The sequence below is a fragment of the Gymnogyps californianus genome, chromosome 4 (genome assembly GCF_018139145.2).
Source record: "Gymnogyps californianus isolate 813 chromosome 4, ASM1813914v2, whole genome shotgun sequence".
NCBI classification, from domain to species: domain Eukaryota; kingdom Metazoa; phylum Chordata; class Aves; order Accipitriformes; family Cathartidae; genus Gymnogyps; species Gymnogyps californianus.
This window is the reverse complement of record NC_059474.1, coordinates 75745332-75765887: the sequence shown is the minus strand read 5'-3', so window position 1 is coordinate 75765887 and position 20556 is coordinate 75745332. Positions and strand designations below refer to the sequence as shown.

At 40.8% G+C, this 20556-nt stretch overlaps 1 protein-coding gene across 2 annotated transcripts in view; it reads left to right on the top strand.

The window, feature by feature from the left end:
* Positions 1–1060: 1060 nt before the first annotated feature.
* The window catches only part of LARP1B (La ribonucleoprotein 1B), a 33577-nt gene continuing 14081 nt past the window's right edge, over positions 1061–20556 (top strand). The window contains exons 1-8 of one of the 2 annotated variants that reach the window (XM_050895353.1): positions 1061–1398; positions 7852–7875; positions 9387–9448; positions 10534–10593; positions 14298–14466; positions 15889–16032; positions 18754–18897; positions 19149–19317. In XM_050895353.1, the coding sequence (XP_050751310.1) occupies positions 1122–1398; positions 7852–7875; positions 9387–9448; positions 10534–10593; positions 14298–14466; positions 15889–16032; positions 18754–18897; positions 19149–19317 (1049 nt within the window). In that variant the 5' untranslated portion in view covers positions 1061–1121. The remainder of the gene's footprint in view (positions 1399–7851; positions 7876–9386; positions 9449–10533; positions 10594–14297; positions 14467–15888; positions 16033–18753; positions 18898–19148; positions 19318–20556) is intronic. The other variant, XM_050895352.1, reaches the window with a different exon arrangement.

The following is a 20556-nucleotide window of genomic DNA, read 5'->3' as shown; positions in this document are numbered from 1 at the left end:
TAATTGGGTGTGTCTGTAATGGCGAGCAGGAACATAGAGCAGCTGCTCTGTCTTGTGCTTTCGTGTTCTGCATTGCCTGCCGTCTTCACCTGTTTCGCTTCAGCCTTCCACTCCAGCACCAGTTTCAAAGTAGACTTGATATTAAAAAGATCGCTGATTCTAATGAGGTTTTCAAAACTGAGCCATGCCCTCACTTTAAAGCGGCTGTTGGGTCATTTATTTATTACTTTTTTTGTTAGCAGCAGCGAGGAATGCCGAGTTGCTTCGTTTGTGTGTTTGTGTTTCCGCGGGTGGGGTGTGCGAGTGGGCTTGGTTCGGGGCGCCTGCAGGCGACTGCCCGCTTGGCATCGTACGCCGCTTGGGCACCTGAGTGGACTTTTTTTTTCCCTTTTAATTAATGCAAGCTCATTAACGCAAGGTCAGAACGGGGTATGTAACTAACAAAGGTGCTTAAACAACTGAAATAAACTATAAAGTTTTTTAACAGGATTAAAAACACCCCCTGCTGCCTGGGGGTGCGCTTGGCACATTACTTAAGCAGGTGCTTTCTGAAGGCTGCCGCCGCTGCACGGGGGCACAGCGGGACCGGCGTCCCGCCGCTTGCGCGGGCGCGGAGGGGGGCGGGGGGCTCGCGCCGCCGTGCTCGAGCCCGGCCGCTGTGAGGTCATAACGCACAGGAGTGCCCCCCCCCCGCCCCTCTCCCCAAGCCCCGCCCCTCCCCGCCGCCTCGCTGCTACGGCGGCCGCCGCCCGCGCACCCCCCTCCACGCGGGCAGGGCCGGGCGGGGCCGAGCCGCGCCGCGGCGGCTGAGGCGCAGCGGGGCCGGGAGCGCCTCCCGTCCCTCCGGAGGCGGCGGCGGGTCGCTCCCCCTCGCTTCCCCCCCCTCACCCCTTGCGGCAGCTTGGGGAAGGGGTTGCGCTGCGGAAGGCGCTCGCTCAGTGAGCGGCTGAAGGGAGGGAACGAGCGAGCGACGTTCCGGCCCGGCCGGGGGAGCTGACAGGGGATCTCCCGGAGCCCCGGCCGGCGGGGCGGGGCGGTGGCGAGGGGAGGAGGCGGTCCCCCCCGCCTTGGCTTCCCTGCGGCCGCCCCGGCTGGCGGCCCCTCGCGGCGGGCGGCAGGGTATGTCCGCGGCGCAGGTGTCGGCGGCGCCCGCCGAGCGGCGGGGCTGGGGCGCTGAAGGCGGCGGCCCGGCGGTCAGCCAGCCTCGGGAGTCGGAGGAGCCCCGGCAGCCGGAGCCCGGCTCGCCCCGCGGGGAGGAGGCCGCGGAGGAGGGCGGCCGGCGACGGCCGGCGGTGGAAGCCCCGCCGCCCAAGGAGAACCCGTGGACGAGGCGCAGACCCGCGCGGGACAGCCCCTCCCCGCCCGCGGCGGACGGGGAGCTCGTCCCGCAGGACCGAGGTGCGGCGGCCGGGCCGGGACCAGGACCGAGACTGGGGGGGGGGGGGGCGGCGGGCCGGGTGCTGGCTGGCGTGTGGTGGTGGTTTTCTGGTTTTGGTTTTTCTTTCTTTGTTTTGTTTTGGGTTTGGGGTGGGTTTTGTTTGTTTGTTTTGTTTTGTTTTTAGAAACGAAACTCGCGTGTTTCTCCCCACTCCCCGGGCGGGCAGCGTGCTGCCGCAGCAGGGCCCGGGTGCGGGTCGGCCGGCGGTGCAGCTCCGCCGGAGCCGAGCGGCCGCTCTGGCTTTTGACATACATGGGCAGAGGAGGGAAGCGAGCGAGGGGAGGTGGGGTCCGGCCGCCGCCTTCGCCCGGCCTGGGGGGGGGGGTGGGGTGACGAGGCGGCTCGGTGTGGAGGGTGGGGGGGAGACGGGGACACGATCACAGCGGGACACAGCCCGCTGTGCTGGCTGCAGACTCCTGGGGGTTGCAAATGGTCACCCCCGGCTTGGGGTTGGGGTGACCTCCGGCGAGCCCCGCATGGCGCTGGGCTCTGGTACTGGCAAACAGGGCTGGTAAGCTGCTTGTCTCACTTTGCTTTTCTTTAGAAATATTGCTAAATCACGTTTGCTTTACTGCAGGTCTCTTTTGCCTAATTATATAGTAAGGCCCTCCGTATGATCCGTTACTTGGTTTTACTTTCCAGAAAGTTTGGATTGCGGAGGCTTTAAATGTTAACAAAAGTAGTCAGTTTGCTTGTTCTCAGGATTCAGACTGTTTGTGTGGAAAGAGATGGAGCGAGAGTAGCCGTGGTGTAATTTTCTGGCCTTTGATCACTACATGTAAGATAAAGCTACTTTACGGGCTCCGTACCGACTAAACAGGCAGATGGCTTTACAAAGTTGGTCATCAAAGACCTGACTTGAAATTGCCAGGCTTTGTGCTTAGGCTAGCAAAGAGTTCCTAGAAGTTAGCAGCTTCTTGGAGCATTGTTCTTGGCTGGAAGTAAACCGCTGACCTCAAAATACGTATTTCACCCTGTGTTTCCTGAGAATTTCAATCTCAGCGCTTGCTCCTGAAGGCACCTGACAAACCTTTTTGTGATCTCACAGTCACTTTTATCCTTGAATTAAATATGTACTTCCTTCACAAAGAAGAGTATTTAATTTATAGTTTCAAGCGTACAGGTCATGCAAGCAGAGAAGTTCTCCAGACCACAAAATCTCTACTTAGCTGAAGATCAAACCTTTTGGCAACATATATAGTCATCTTTATCATCTCGGCTGTTTTGTTTGTGGGTACTGACGCACCCATAAATACCTATTTATGCATAGCTTCTACAGTCCGGCTTGCTGGGCAGCAGCTTGTGGTCTTGTCCATGCATGAAAGGGAACTTGTCACTCGTTTGCCTTGCTGTGGCAGTAATAATAATGGTACATCAGAAGCGTTGGGAAAGCTGCTTTTGTTACATTAGCACCTCGTGCTTCTCCTTCTGTAAAGTTTACTTTTCCACTTAAGATAAAACACGCAAATAGTTGTTGAAGGAAGGAGGAGAAAGCAGGCGGTGAGTTCATACACTGTGCACATTATATGCTTAATTTGATGATTTCAGAGAACTTTAAATTATTTTTTTTCTGCATAAAAGTTGTGCTTACCGTTTATCAAATTAATATTAAACTGAGTAGTTGCACCGGAACATCTTTTTCAGTGGCAAGTGTATAATTGAGCAAATATGGGAGTCACTGTTGCTGGTAATGGCATCGGTGAAGAACACGTACCGTGGTGCGTGTTTTGGTCTGGCCACCAGCGAAAGCACCATGAAGGAGCCACCACTCTTTCCCTTGTAAAAGAAAAAGCAGCTGATCTTTCCTGGCTGTTTGAAGGAAGGAATTGCCGTGTGCCTCCATCTGCAATGAGGGATGTATTTTGAAGTAACTAATTGCATGTTGGCAAAGCAAAATCAGTCACACTAGGTCCTTATGAATGTAGTAGTATGGAAATTAGTCATGTGAAATAACAAGTAGATGAGCAGAAATACTACTGGGATGGAATGTAAAACTATCCATAAAGAGGATAATAAAACGTAAAAGAATCTCACATCAAAGTAGTGACTGAATCCTGTTCGACTTGTTGATCCTGGCTTAATTTGTTGAAAGTTTCCTGAGACATGTGCATATGGTATGTTCAGTGGTAGTTACGCACTTGAGAAAATTGACCCCAGTCTGTCATCTTTCGACTTTCCATCTAGTGTGGTATTAGTTTGTAATAGAGGCAAACCTGACTCTTGTTACTGAGAGAAACTGTTAACATCACCCGACACTAGAAGGAAAAAAGTAATGTAAAAGGCCAAAAATTCTTGGCGAAAGAATTCGGTCAAAGCGTTGTTACTATGACCTATTATATTTTTGTCCCAGATATGCTAGTAGGTTTTAATCGTGTTGTAGTAAACCAAACGCCTAATGTAAACATATTTGAATTTTTCATGGTATGTTTGTTACCACAGTTTGGTGTTTCTGACTAAGCCTTTTATTAAACTTCTCTTTTAAACAGAATAATTTCAGAATTATACAGCTAGTTTTACATCCTGATCTGCATTTAACTCATGGAGAAAGACTGGTAGCAGTATAAAATTGCTTGTGAAATTAATAGGCTTCTATCTAATCCCAGTGATCATGAACACAGGGAGTTTGCTTTAGCATAGGCTGTCAAATGATGAAAGGTACTTGTGCGGTGTGTCTTCCTCCTCTTGCCTTCCCTTGTAGCACCCAGCCAATACATTGCAGTAAGTCTTCAGTTCTTCGGGTTGAAGCTTTGTGAGTAAGAGGAGAGGAATGGTTGCAAGGAAGAAGTCCTATATAATCTTGTAGATAATTTTTTTACAAGGTAACAAGGTAAGCTTTTTTAAATTGAGCCAACAAGATGTGTCCGTACAGAAGCTGCGGAACAACCCAGCGTTAGTCCTGTATTCCTTTCCTCTGAGTCTTGTTTTTCCTCAGCTACCCCTCAGAGCTGGGCTCTCACAGAAGAGGCTAGGTACCCCTCCTCCATATAAATAATTTGCCCAGGACGGAGCTGTTGAAATAATTTTATTATGAAAGTTCTCCCACCTCTTCTTTTGATGAACCCTGAAGTGCTGCCCTTTTTGTAAGCTTGCAAAAGGGAATCTGAATGACAAGTTCTCTAGTCTTCATGTGATTTATATAGCTGATGTGGGTCTCTAATGGTTCATTAGGTAATTATTCAAAAATTGTTCATGAAATTTATGAAAGTATTCAATGAAGCAAAATACCTGTGCTGCTTAAGCGGTTGAAGTGGATTTGCTTCCTAGGGTGCTTGAATGATGTAGTTAATTAAAATAACTGCACACTTCAGTCTTTTATATTGTGCTCAGTTTGTCTTCATTGCATTTATTTCTGGGCATCAAAGAACACATTTTATCTGATCGATATTTTGGTAGCAGAACCAGTTTGCTGTAGTGCTATTGTATAAATTAATTTGCTTTAGTCTGTTAGCAAAACAGATTGTAAAAGTGCAGTTTAGTACAGGCATACTGTGTTACTAGGAATAGCAAGCTTTTGATTAGTAAATTGGTAAATGATCTGATTATCAGGTTTTTTTGGTGTAGCTGAGGCAGATATTATTGTGAGTTCTTATGAATTCACTGAGTGTTTTAATGGTAGCTTTTTAAAATTATTTTAAGAATTATCAGAAGGTACAACATTGACAATTACCCCAACCCTGAAGGGATTAAAAACATTACCTTTACAAACCTGCTGTCTGTATTTTAGTTGTGCGTAACAGCATATGTAATTTTGTATGGTAGGTTTTTTTGTTCGTTTCTAAACTGGAGACCTGTTACGAGGGAAAAATCCATTCTGCTGCCTAGAGTCGAAGACAGAGTACTGGCTTGCTGAGCTCTAGCATGTGCTCCCTTTAGACCATGAAAGCTTTTGTAGAAATTGAGTCACAGGTCGCAGCTTTCTATGAAGAAGCTAAAGAAAAAATGAGACGAGAGATTAAATGCAAGGAAAATAAATAGTATAATGATTAATCAATCATGTATTGGGGATTTTTTTTCTCTATTGCTTGTTGTATTGAAAAACTGACTGGTTTTGAATGTAAATAGGTGGAAGGATGCAGGTGTCATAACTCACTGCCTTGGTTAGTTGTTCACATAGTGTGAAGAAGGTCAATCTAATGTAGTTTTGCTATAAAATGCTGGAACTATTGTAAGAAAGGATGTTAGCATAATTACTGGGTTTTTTTATTTCCCAGGATCTTGGATCTAAATCCATGCTCTAGATTTAAATTATGATATACTCCAAGGGATTGTTTTGTCACATTTGCAAGACTTTCACATTTATCTGTTAAAACAATAGATTTAAGTATAGCTTACTTTGCTTAAAAATGGATTATAGTGTGAAGTTTCAAACTGAGCATTGAAAGGAAAATGTACAAGTTCAACAAACATGTTCCACTGAAGTTTTGAAGCGCTGTTCTGCTGGGTTATTTCAGCTGCGCCCTGAAGCACTTCTGGTATTTATGAGATGTTGTTCCTTCACTGAAGGAAATACATGTGCAGTCCAAGTAAAAATAAAACTTGAATATTGTCTAGAAATCCTTACAGCATAAACCGTGTTTGTATCAAAATTAGAATGTGTTCCACCTTTTATTAATAGGCTTTGCTATCAGAAGAAATTGGCAATATCATCCTTCCCCTCTGTCAGAAAAAATTACTTGCTGACTAGTTATTTGCAGAACTTCAAACCATCCATTCTGAAGTACTACTACTGAAAACGTAATTTGTCTTGTAATCAGTGGTACTTTGGTGATACATCTTTATGTACAAACTTTGCTTCTCTTATCTCTGCACAGCATCCAGTCTGCTTTTCCTTTGCTGTTGCCATTGCCCCAGAGGATTGCTGCTCTTTTGGTGGTTCCAAAATTCATCTTTCATTTTTCAGAACTGTCATCCCATGTATCTTGATATACTGCACTTGGCATGTTTTCTGCAGAAAGACATGGATGTGCAAATATCTCGTGTCAGGATGTGGTGTATTAAGAGACTTGGAAGAACCATAATAAAAATGGCTTTGAAGGCTGATTTCTGTTTTCATGTGAATGGCATCTTTACTGGATGGAGTTCAGTGATTGAAAGATGATCATTGGCAATTAAACTTCCTCATCCTTGATTTTTTTTTTTTTCCCCCCACATGCTCAAAACTCAGCTGAAACGCAGCAAGTTATTGAAGATAACTGATTTGTTATCAACACAGCATGCCATTACTAAACAGATTACCTTGTAGCATATGTCTGAATAAACCATTTTAATGCATTTAGATTAGAATTAACAATAACTGAAATAGTTTATTTGCAAGGGCTTGTTGGGCTCTGCTGGAGCAATGTACTAAAGATGCCATTTCTGGGTATTCAGCACTGTTAAGTGATGTTGAAACCAAACACTGGAGTAATGTTAAGCATAGAGCTTTCATCTAAACGCACTCTAGAGTAAGTTTTGCCTGAACAGTGGCTCTGGGCCTGTTCATAACGACATAACAGATGTGACCTGGGTAAAACCTTTTAAGTGATCTGATGTTTTGGTTTTTTATTCTCCTACCCTCCTTTTTTTTTTTCCTTTCGCCTTTATCTTCCCTTTCATGCTTCACACTAAAATCCAACTCCCACACGATAAGTCCCAGAAAGCCGGTCAGGAAAGATCAGTTAAATTTGGTTTTGAGCATGGCTCTTTAGGGAGGACAAGAAACTCTGTGGAGTTGTTTTCAGGTAGGGAAGTACAGAGCGTAGTGAGATCTCGGGCCTTTGAGTTCAGAGGGGGCATCATCAACTAGGCGGTGTGTTGCCCAACACTAATTTTCTTTTCATTTAGTGTGCAAATGCATCTTCCAAGTCTTGGATTACTACATACAGATAAGAGAGATTCCTTAAAACGAGTTGGGTTTCATTCTACTTGATTCAGATAGCCTCTCCCGCCGCTTGGAATAGTATCCCATGACGAAGATAGTGCAGTGACATCGAGTCTTTTATTTTTGAATCCCTTGCTACGCCCTGGTGACACACAGAGTAGAAGTTCTGGCAGGGCAGTCCTTCAGCAGCAATTTAAGTAAAAGTGCTGTGAGATGGAAAAAGGGCTTCAGTAAGGTAATTGAACAGCTAAAGAGAGACGTGTGTTTACTGACTACTGGAGGACAAATGCTATGGCCAGTCAGTTTACCTTTACAGATAATTGGCAGTTTTGTTGGAGAAAATTACAAATTTGTTTGCTACTCCACCTCTACAGCTGTTTGTCTTGTTTTGTAAAGGGCAATTAGTTTACTATTGAATGAGAAGTAAAAATTAGGATTACACAGTCACTGTGTTTCTGAAAGCTCTCAGTCTAAAGTTAATTGAGGCTGCATAACAAGAAAGAGGCAGTTTGGGGGTGTTTTGTCTTTGTTTTAAAAAGCAGATCCGTAGGAGAAGAAAAAAACCTGCTGGTAAATGGTGTGGCAAAGGTCAAAGGCCGGACAGGAATTCACGGAGTTCACATGTCTTGTGTGAGGTGCAAGTTGTATATAGCAGTATTAGTATAATTTACAGGGGAATATGGAGTATACATTAGTTTGTTCTTCTACGTTCACGGTATATTCCAGGAAGCAGACAGAGCGGGTTTTCAGAGTCACTGGGGCGTGAGGGTGGGGTTCCCAGTGTGAAGCTACGATAAGGAAGATTAGTCACTGAAAGAGATAAGGGTTGAAGAGGTGATGTTATCCCTGTATGAAATAATAATCCACTAGTGATTTCAGTCATGTTCAATGTTTCAAGCTTGTCTTGCAATAAAATACTGAATAAGAAGTTTCAAGGAAAGGTGGTGAGCACTTCTCCATGGGAAAGTACTCATTGGGAGAACAGAACCAGGGCTTAACAGGAGAAGTTCAGAGGTGGTTTCCTCCGTCTCGGTTCTAATCTCCAAGAAGAATTGCCTGATACTAGTGGGTTTTTTTTCCCCTGAATTCCCAACACAAAAAGTAGAACACAATTGAGATGGGTAGGGAAAAATTGCACAGAATAAGAAAATCGGATTCATATACAGAAGGGTAATCGCACATGTATTAAAAGATGTAGTAAGTTTAAATAGACTTTTTTTTTTTCAACGTAGGTTATTGATCCTAGATTGTTAGGCCCAATAATGTTGCCATATATGAGAGGGAGAGTTATTTCCAAGGATTATATTAATTCCTGGTAGATATTACTGGTAGAAGTATAATGGACTCTTGCTCAGGAGATCAGGTGAGATCATTATTATAAAGTTTAGGTCTTGACTCAGGATGATTCTGAAAATGTTTGAGTGTCAGCTTCATTGCAAATGCTCATATTTATCATGAACATATCCATTGTGGAATTTGAGCATTAAAATTTATTAAGTCTTAATGTAGTTTTTATAGTAATTTTCTCGTTTCACCTTTCCTTATATTTTTTTTTCATTGCTTTGGCTTGATTATGAGCAATATGGCTAAATTTTATTTGGCATTTGAGTAATTGCTTGTAAAAGGAAATTACTAGGAATTTGTGATATGTAATTGCTTCTATTTTTTTCATGCTTGCATAATGATAGATTTTGTAAATTAGTTCTGTCTTACAAATATAGCGTCTAATAGGATAACTTTTTTAATGTGTTTCAGGGGCTCATTTTCTTTGCTACTTCTTAGGTTAAAATACCAGCGTTTTGAGATAGTGTTGAACTTATAGCGGAGCAAATGCTTAAATACTGTGTTATACAGTATCCTGTACACCTGGTTTTCAAGATTATTTACACTCGTTATGAATGTGAATTTTTCAATGTTATGTACTATTAGTTACTTTATGGAAGTGTTCATTGACTTCGATACCAACGCCTTAAAAAAACGATGGTGCAGTGTGATAGATAGTTAAACAGAGTTGTTAAAGTATACCTTCCTTACTCTTTTAAAGTGCAGTCTAATTCTTCACCTGAAAATATTTTTCTTCCTTTTCAGAACTACAAAATTCCACTAAAGTTATAAAAGCAGCAAAACCCAGGACAAGGAAATGCAGCAAGGTTTGTATTTGCCAGAAGGACATTTAGCTATGAGTTACTGGACTGATTGTGTTAGAAGTCCCGGTTAATCTAACCTGTTAATCTAAACTGGCATTTAGCTCAGCTGATAATGTGGTAGGAAAATGAAATAATTTCGAAGGAGTATTTCTGGCTGTAAATATTCAATATGGTAAATAGCTGATATTACTAAAATAATAAGATAGCAAGGTATTTTGAAGTTACAGCCAAAGTGTTATGTTCTGCCTTGATAATGGTTACTTTTGAAGACAGCGTAAAGTAAAAAAGGAAGGGAAATCTGAAATTAGAAGGCATGCTAAAGTGGTGTAAGTATGAGTGATAAGGAAAGGCACTTTTGTTTAAAAAAGCAACGATATATAAAAATGTGAAGGGGCTGCAAAGAAACAACATCACTTGAGCACAAGTGATGCTAGATTGGTTTTGGAAATCCTTTTTGCGTATTATGTGATGTGTGTGCTTTATGCGCTGTTGCAAAATTATCATTATGACAACAGGAGACACTGAATCCTTTTATTGAAAAATTAGGTTTTTAAAATTTTGTACAGCCAGCCCTTTTTAGGTTGAATAATACATGTGCTCAAAGGTCTTCCAAAAGCTAAAAGACTTTTAAGCAGTAGGTACCTTTAAATCACATAGGAAGCTATGTGTAAGATAACATTTAATCAGACAATTGCTTTATGTGTGCTCAAAAGTCGTAAGCCCTCTTAGTTTGTTTTACAATAGAATGTAGAAAATTTTGCTTGCTTGCTGTCTGTTTTTGGCTGTGCCCACTTAAAATATTCTTCATGAAGGCGTTCTTTAGACAGTTATATTAATTAGAAGCTAAGATGTATTGGACCTTGATTTGGGTGTAACTGCAATGAATAGTTGTTTCTACAATTGATCGTATCCTGTTTTCAAAAGTTGCGTGTTTGTTTTCTGTTGTATTTCTCAGTTTTTAAAAATTGCTGCTTCTAACAATTCTGCTCAAAGGAGTAATCTGGCCCTCTGAGTCACGACTGATGTCTTCCATGTATTAAAAAGGACTAAACCTAGGAAGTGGTATAAACTGTTTGTCATCTTTGCAGGGTGGTGATTTTGGTGATATCACGAACTGGCCAACACCAAGTGAAATAGCAAACAATGAAGTAAGTATCCTTTGTTGTCTTCAGTATTATGGTTTAAAAAAACATATTGACTTCTCTGCTTAATACCATTCCCCCCAGAACGTGCTTTGGGTGTTGTAGGGTTTCAGCAGAAATTTTGTCAATAATTCAGGATACTGGTCTGTGCTTAACTGTCTGCACTGGTACCGGAATTTCTGAACCCTTCACAAGTCCCCACACATACACTCCCATTTATTGCTAGTGGTGTGCCATGGACCTGTAGGTAAAAATGTGCCATATTTACTCCACCGTTTTAAAACTTGTATTTCCTTTTTCTACTTGTTGGGAAGTTTATGCACAGATGAGAAGGCCTTTGGGGTTGTGAACATGCTTGTCGCTTGTTCGCTCAGAATGCTTTGGGCAGGTTGTCTTAGGACAACTTAGTTATCCTTGCCCTATTCCTCTGATATATTTTCCCCTGGCTGGATCTTTAGTTAACATCTATTCCGTCAAATTACCTTCCTTTCACTTTATCTCAAGTGATAAGTGCATGATATATCTTACACCTCTTTTATGCTATTTAAAACAAGAACAGAGCACGGATTATTGCAGGCTATGAGGTGCCATTTCACTCTTTGCTTTAGTTCTGCAGCACCCCTGTGATGCTTTTAGTGTTTTCTTGGTGAGGGAAACCAGAAGATTTGGGATCAACAGTGTGCACTGTGTAATTGAAAGTGTCCAAATGAAAACTGAAAAAGAGTATTAAGATAGTTTGGCATGAATCATTTGTCCTGCGGGCTCAGTTTCTAACACCCTCCCTTCTCCCTCAACTGGTTGTCATAACTTTGTTGTTTATGTCAGCAACAAAACATTTTCAGGTGTCTAACCAGGCTTTTAGCATTGCAGGTCAAAATTATAGATGTCTGTAGATTTGACACAACATTATGTTTACTGCTAGGTAGAATTTCCCTCCTTTTAGTAGCTTGTTCTACAGGATCTCAAAGAAAATCTTTGAGATTGCTAGAAGAATCTTTAAAACCTGAATAGATTATAAGACAATAAATTAATGCTTGTTCAGTTGTTCACATACCAGTTAGAATACTTCAGTGTGTGCATACATCCCATCGTGGTTTAAGATTTATGCAAGATCCTTGATTTGAGGTTTTTTTTAAAAGTATTTATAAGCTTCTCCATCATCAGTATTCCTGTCGGTTGCTGAGATGTGAATAGAAGAGACTACCACTTCAGAAGGAGACAGCGGTGATATATTTAATAATATCATGAAGGATGCATGACTTGCATCCTAAAGCTGCTAATTCATCTGGTGGCATTAGAGGTGTATAACGCTCAGCTGTGCATCAGACTCCTTCCTTAGTTACTCATAAAATTAGAAATAATTTCACGTGTGCTTTTTATACCTCAGATGCACAGCCTGTTCGTTTGCTACAGTCTAACAACTCAAAAATGCTGTTCTTGAAGATTATGTGGTCGATTCCACTATGCAGTACTTTTTGTTTGTACCTTTTCAGAGGCTACTGTTGTAACACACGAGATACAGTGCAGAGAAATTCTGTAACTGTGTCCAAAAATAATGATATTTTCTGTCATGTTCTGATGATCAGAAACAGAGAGGGTCTGCTGAGTTTAGATCTGAGAGACTGAATAGCATTGAAAGGATTAAATTTTGTATCCTTTAATAATGTTTGTAAATGCTAATGTTGATTTATGACTAAGTCTAGAATATGCATATTTTAGCTCTTTTTTCCTTTTTTTGGAAATACTGATTTTAGTGACTTAAGAAAACATGCATCTGTATCTTTTGCATTCTCTTTAGTACTGCAGGTCTTTAGCATCTACTTCGTTATGTTGTCAAATTTTGATATGATTAATGATGTACTAATTAGAGTGGCTGAGAGATACATATGTAGTGTTTTTTAAGAATATACATGTTTGATGTTTTCTGTCTGAAATAGTCTGCTTTAACAGTATTTTTTTTAAAAGATTTTTTGTTTTACCAGATGGTCTAGATTGTTTTGCATAGGTGTTAATTAACCTTTTGCTGACTTAAGTATGTGAGAATTTTAGTACACAAATCCATGTAGTGTCTGTTAAACCAAATAACATTTAGTTTGTATTTAATCTCGATTTGTCTAGGGGAAGGCTTTGTGTTCAAATTAATTATGGCATAGTACTACAGTATCTACTGTATGTACTCCAGCAGGTTCAAAGCTATGTCCACAACATGGGAGTATTCTTTTTGTTTGGCAGAAATGTCTGCGAAGCTTAATTTTGCAGGTAGATATTATAACCAATCATAGAATGATTTGGGTTCAAGGGGCCTTTAAAGGTCACCTAGTCCAACTCCCCTGCAATGAGCAGGGACATCTTCAACTAGATCAGGTTGCTCAGAGCCCCGTCCAACCTGACCTGGAATGTTTCCAGGGATGGGGCATCTACCACCTCTCTGGGCAACCTGTTCCAGTGTTTCACCACACTCACTGTAAAAAATTTCTTCCTTATATCTAGTCTGAATCTACCCTCTTTTAGTTTAAAACCATTAACCCTTGTCCTATCGCTACAGGCCCTGCTAAAAAGTCTGCCCCCATCTTTCTTGTAAGCCCCCTTTAAGTATTGAAAGGCTGCAGTAAGATCTCCCCGGAGTCTTCTCTTCTCCAGGCTGAACAACCCGAGCTCTCTCAGCCTTTCTTCATAGGAGAGGTGTTCCATCCCTCTGATCATTTTCATGGCCCTCCTCTGGACCCGCTCCAACAGATCCATGTCTTTCCTGTGCTGAGGACTCTAGAGCTGGACACAGCACTCCAGGTGGGCTCTCACCGGAGCGGAGCAGAGGGGCAGAATCCCCTCCCTCGACCTGCTGGCCACGCTTCTTGTGATTCAGCCCAGGAGACGGTTGGCTTTCTGGGCTGCGAGTGCACATTGCCAGCTCCTGTCCAGCTTTTCATCCACCAGTACCCCCAGTCCTCCTCCGCAGGGCTGCTTGCAATCCCTTCATCCCCCAGCCTGTATTGATACCGGGGAAAAATGAAACGTTCCACTGTTCGCTAAAATGCTGTTCATTTTGCCTTCTTTGAAACCTGTTATTCTGTGGCATTTCCAAGAAGTGATGATCTGCAGGATGCTGGCACTACTCAAAGGCACACAGTTCCCAGTAAATGCCATATTCTAATGTGGGGAAAAAATAAATCTGTAATCATACACCTCCATATCCTCTGATCTTTGGTTCATGTTCTGTTTTAGTGGAACAAAATTGTCAGAGTTAAGACCTATGGCTCCTTATAGTTTACATGAACATTTGGCATGCTGTTGAGATTGTACAGCATCATGGGAATTTCTGATTTACCATTCAGTATTCTGTTAGCACAGCTTTTTAAAGATAATGAGTCTGAACAGTAGGTACTAGTGAGTAATATATCTTCCTTTCCTATAAAATAAATTTCAATTCTGAGATATTGAAACATGATTGCTATGCACTCCGCAATTCCACATCTTCAGTTAAAAACCAAAAACTTTCTTAGTCTAAAAATTCTTTTTATAGTCTTACAAAGTTAGCAGAAAATAGAACTATTTAAAATGAGACTTTACAAAACAACACAGTTCTTAAAACTCACCCTACTGAAGAGGTTGAGAACAGGTAATAATAAAGGCATCTTAATAGGTAAAGGAAATTTATATCTTTTGCTATCAGCAGTTGTACTGTCAGAAATAATTACCGGTATTTCTTGCAGTGTAAGACTGTAAGTCACAGTAAGAAGCCAACAAATAGAAGAGAAAAGGAGGAGAAATCTGATCAAAAAAGCAATAATGGAATCAAGGACAACCTGGAGGCAAAGCCAGATGGTCCAGGAGATAATATTAGCGAAGATGAAGTTCAAACTAATAACCAAAGGAAAAAAGGTCAGTCTGGGCACTATGTATAATGCAGTAAGTCACCATTGATACAATTGCATTAATTCCAGTTGAATGACTTGATGAAACTTTTTATGTTTTGCATTTTCTAAGTGATAACAGGATATATTGCTTTCTGCTAGGAAGCTTAAAACAGGCTTCCTTTCTCAGGTTTTGGAGTGTTCTGTTTAGTCAAATAGGAATTCTGGGGAAAAAGCAGCTCGTGTCCTACTGATGGTCCGTGGAGCTCTGACAGTTTCTGGAAAATTTTAGCATGGCTGTACAAACCATTACTGTCTCTCCCATCTTTATTTCACTAACTAGATAGCGCTATGTTAATTTAACTTCATATATATGTGTGTGTGTGTTACTATGTATACTAACATTTTAATTTTCATGTTTTACTATTAGCTTACACTTTGAAGTTATCACTTGAAAACTAAACCAGGTTATTAATTTCCTTTTGATCCAATCTGTTATAGTTTTGCTTCTTATTTTTAATGTATCTCATTTGGTCATTAGACTTGAGTAGGCTGGAGAAACAGCTGAGAGAGCTTCAAGATATTGCTGCCATCAGCTGTTTTTTTTCTTGCTTCCCTGCTGATATTTCTTCAGATCCTGAAGACCTTTGTTGTTTAGATTTGTTAATCTTCCTATGTATATATTTAAAAACAAATCCTTTATTGCTTTTAATTTTTTCAGTCTGAGTGGAAATTTAAAGCAAAGCATTCCACATGTACAAGCTATTGTTTTGGTTTTTTTTTTTCCCCCAGTGTGGATAATGCATTTTATGTATTTGCTTATATTTCTTGGCTACAAAGGTATGAAGCCCACAACACCATTCAAGTATAGAACAGCAAATAGTATTGTTAAATAAATGGTTAGTGGATATTTTAGGCCAGCCTACAACAAAGTACAGCTTTGCTGATAATTGTTGATGCACTTGAATGAACTTAATCTGAATATCTCGAGGTAAAAATACAGTAGCACAGCTAAATTCTCAGGAAAATGTTTATGGTTTGTGATTGAAATCTTTGTTTTAGTGGTTAACCTGATATGTTATTTTTTACCTTTAAATTTCATATGCAAGTTGTGAAATTACATAGTAATGAATTTACTGTATATATTTAACACGTAGCTATAAATTCTTGGTGATGGAGCTTACATGTAAAAAATCATTAAATAAAAAAGCTCGCCTTCATATATTTAAAGCTTAGGTAAGGTTACCTTTCAGTTTGAGAAATTCCTGTTTACTGCATTTATTATTGTTTAGTCATTCATCATATCTTAAAATTTCAGTGTGAAAGCTTCTCCCAGTTTTTAAACTTTGAAATTAACTGTTACTAGTTCTACAAGAATGCTATAGAATCTTTTCAGGAGCTGAAACCTTGAGTAGTCCTATAGTTAAGAGTAATATATTAATTTTTCAAGGTAACAAGCAGAAATGGGTGCCACTTCACTTGGATGATGTAAGGTCAGACAGTCAAGAAAGACCAGGCTCTCGAACTAGCTCAAGATTTCTGCTGGAAACAAACAAGTTAATACCTCATAACAACAGACGGAATGAGACAAGAAGTAAGTAGTTTTCAATCTCTGGGTCTTTCTATTTGTGGCAAATAAAGTATAATACCACATGAGTAGGCCTTTAGATTGGCATTTTAGGTTGAAACTTGACTTTGCCTATACTAAGTAAAACCTAGTGTTAATATTTGCCAATAACCAGCAATAAATAAATAAATTGTACTTGTAGTTTAACAAATTTTAAATTGGAAAGTTTTGTTTAAAAGCTTACTGTCAGATTTTTTTTTTTTGAACCTCTTCACAAATTGATGAGAGTTGTAATGTCTCAATCACTGACTCTGCCAAGTAACTGAGTTTGGAAACGGTCTATCTTTACAGCGTGTGCTCGTGCTCTGAATCAGAGCAGCATATCTTTTTCTCTTCATGGCTCCCTACAGAGTCTTGGGCCACAGCTTTACGATGCAGAAAGTTTGGAAATAGTCTCATCAGGTGGCTGCTCTGTCCTGCTTTACTGCTATTCCCACAGCTTGTTGCTACCAGAGCAATTGCTTGTGGACCTACACTTTGAATTCTGCTTTGGCAATTCTACTGATGATGTTTTTTCCTTTAAGTTGGACCAATTCCCTCAGTTCCCTGACCTATTTCTTAGCACGGCCATGCAAAAAGTTGTACTAGCACAGCAGAGGGAGAAATGCCCCACAGCTGGTACTGCTTCTGGTCCTCAGGTGTTCTGAATACAGGTGGTCAGACAGCAGAAGTCTTAGGCTGAGTGTAACTCTTGGGTTTATGTTTTTGCGTTTAAGTTTTAAAATCGCAATATACGTTAACAATTTAAATGTTTGCTCATTATAATAAGTGCTGGATGCTACTGAGATGGGATTTGTTTATGAAGTCATTTTAGGAACATCGATTTAAGGGTTTGATCTGGATGTCCGAGGGATGGGCAGGGGGAGGATTTTTACTAGTGTATCGCTTTCTTCAGCAATTATTCCTTAGGAACCCGATGGTCAAATGACCAGAAACTTGTAGCATGAACTCTACCTCAAGGCCCTAGTGATTCAAGACCAGTTTCAGTGTGAGAGAACATAAAACATCTTCTGCTCTTCAGGAACATTGGCTGTTTAAATAAAAAAACTTGTTTCGGTCTTAGATACAACACTAGCTCATGAAGGTGTTATGTAGGACTTTTGCATGTGTCTGAGCCACATGTACTCTCAGAGTACAAAAATGAAAGTGATTTGGGGAAATAGTTCAAATAATGCCTACACATTTGGGATCTCTAAGGTTAAGGGTAGCAAGCGTGAAGGCTAAGGTCCAAATTCCCAGTGAGACATAAACATACAGATGATGATATTCATAAATTCAGAGTCTTATTTGACAGAAAATAAAATACAGGAGCTTGAGTATACAAGCATACATATTTTGTTGTAGGGTTCATTAAAAATAGTTGCTAGTAAAACAGGATTTCTAATACGAACCAAGAATCATGTCTTTAGTCACTTCTGTGTTAAATTTAGTAACTCTCAATTTGATCAAACAGAGGCTGTATTCCCAGGCATTCCTCTGACAAAGAGGTCCCCCAGGATCTGGAAGACTATCCAATTACAACTTAAACTTTAAGCAAGGGTGACTGACTGAAGATGGAAGTCTCTGAGAGTGTTAGGAAAAGAGAAAGAAATGGTGTGAGAGAGTGTGTGTGTGAGGGGGATTCATATTCTTTCATGAGTAAAGTGAGAATTACACCTGTCCTTAAGTTTTGTGGTGAGCGGAGCCAAGGTCCCTGGGGTCTGGTTTGGTCCCAGCCGAAACCAGGACAACCTGCTTGCTTTCCTTCCTTCCTGTCTTCTTTTCTGCTTCTCTCTTGCTCTCTTTTGCTATGTGCAGACCACATATTTATATGAAAACCTTACATAGATTCTTACAGAGTCATCTTAGATTTGCATCTGTTATCAAAAAGGGTTTTTAACTTAAAAGCTCAGTTTGGGGCAGGACCAGCAGAGAATAAATGATTGCTGTTGTCCTGGTTTCAGCTGGGATAGAGTTAATTTTCTTCTTAGTAGCTGGTACAGTGCTGTGTTTTGGGTTTAGTGTGAGAATAATGTTGATAACACGCTGATAAATGGGCAGAGTCAGGGGAGTGGTAGACGGGTGCTTCTGGGAACAAGCGGGAGGCTGCACAGAGCCATTGCTGTGGAAATCCTACCCAGAGCAGGATCATCGAGAGCTGGCAGCTCTTCCTAGCTCTCTCTAGGTACTGGGAGTTGTCCACAGGAGGAGACTGTGTTATCATGCCTGGAAGGAGAATTGCACGATCATTCCTTTCCATCCCATGCCGATCGTAGGTTTTGTGATCCCTGAGCTGGCACCAGAGTGTCCAGTTGCTTCAGAAGCATTTGAGATTGACTGCTGGTCAAGCCCATGTGCTCTTTTTTGTTGCTACAGCTTCTGCCCAACTTGCCTTTAGGCTTGGCTGGGCAAAACTTACCATTTCACCCTTGCAGCTTTCAGATCTGACCTTCTGCTTCAGCCAGCACGGCTGAGTCAGTGGATTGCCTGGACGCAAGCTGAGAACGCTATGTTACAAGGGACTTCTTGGCAGTAATCATGTATTCTGCCATGTCGTTTCCTTCAGCCTTTCTGAGCATCCAGAAAATTGAGACAGACTTTTCAGTGCAATGTGTTTTATGGTTAATACCTAGGCATAAATCAGAGACTACTTAATTATACTGTGATATTTAATTATGATTGCAAGTATTATGCTTTTTTCTCTTAAAGATTGGCGTCGTGATAGAGAAAAGAGAGATGATCATGATGAAGTGTGCAGCGTGAGAAGTGAGGGTGGCAGTGTTCGAGGATTCTCCAGAGGCAGAGGAAGAGGTAGAGGCAGAGGAAGAGGACGAGGCAGAGGAAACCCTAGAAGTACGCAAAGCAGTAGATGCTTAGCAAAAATTTTAAAACTACATTTATAATGTTATGGTTTGCACATGAAGTAAGAGTTGTGTCAAAAAACATATCCTGTAACTTAATATAATTAAGTAGCTTGAGTCTTTTCAAAATCAGATGCTGAAAACCAACAGTAAAATAGCAATGTGTATCATGCCTTAAAATGTTTGTGTGCTGGACTTAATATTTTTCATCATCTTTCTTTTATGTTCTCCTTTATTTTGAAGTGAACTTTGAATATTCAGTTGGTTATCAAGAACTGTATGGTGAAGGAACTGACCAAGTATTTCAACCTGAGCTTAATGCTGGTGTGATGTATTACTATGGTGATGGAACAGGAATGCAGATGTATTCTGTGGATGAAGCACTTCTCAAAGAATATATAAAACATCAAATGTAAGTAGATTGTTTAATGTGCAAATATTTTGAGATCTAATTAAGATAAAGTAACTTATTTCAAACAGTGTTTAATCCTTATTATCCATATAAAGATGGAGATTAAAGCATTTCAGTTTAACTTTTTGATTTGACCATGATCAGCGTCAGTTTGAATTTATTCACTAGTGGGGTGGAAAAACTTGAGTGATGGGGAGAAATTTTAAGGAAGCTGTTCTGCATCTTGTGCTATAGTCTGGCTCTAACTCGTATACCTGCTTTTTTTTATGGTACATAGCCCTCTTTTTATGTTGTCATGTAATTGAGATATGGATGTCTCTGAGCTTGTGCTTTTGAGTACTGTTGGTCTGTTTGCCTATAAAGCTCTTCTTGGGTGATGTAGCTAGATGTTTCCCTTATTTGCTCTCAATTTCACTTTGAGAAGTCTTGTTAGTTTTATGTTTTCAGAGTGTTTCACCTGAAACATTTAACTGAAAGAGAGTAGTTTTGCAATGATACTTGATTTTTCAATAATCTGAAATGTTTACTTTCTCGTGTACACCATTAGGCAATGAGAAACCATCTGGAAGACTGATTATCACCAGGAGACAAGTCAAAAAGGGCCTGGAAACCACTAGTTCATTTTAAAGAGACAATTTCCACCACTGGCAGATATTTCATCTTCTGTACTTGCAACGGCATTTCTCTGCGATGCCTTTGTGGTGGTTTTTGATTGCCCTTGTATTCCATAAAGCAACTTGCTTATTTTATTCTTGCTTCTTTTGTTACAGTTGACGCAAAAAGGAAGAAAAAAGCCTCTTTAAGGGCAGAAAGTATCTGGCATGTGGCTATCAACTTCAAAACTTCTATTGCAGTCTTTTTTGTTACTCTTGCTGCCAGGCCCCTATGAGACCTGACAGTGGACATGTACCCCCATGTCAGGATAATCGGCCTGCACTGTCCTCAGACAAGTGAGGGAGGAGCACAGACACTCCACTGTTGGCCAGATTTCTGGGCATGCAGTGTAGAATCCAGACCTTCTAAGGTAGGACATGATGATGTCCCCCTCTGCTGAGAAAAATGTCAGTTACAGCATTGGTCACATCTGACTTCTGGTTATATTTGTATTTTATTTTAGCAACAAGAGGTTGGCAGGTGTCAATAGAAGACTTGGCATGGCTGGCTAACCAGAGCCATTGGTTGCTTGTCTGATACGAACTCTTAAGGCAGTTTGGTTATGGAGTTTGCTTTCCATGAGAG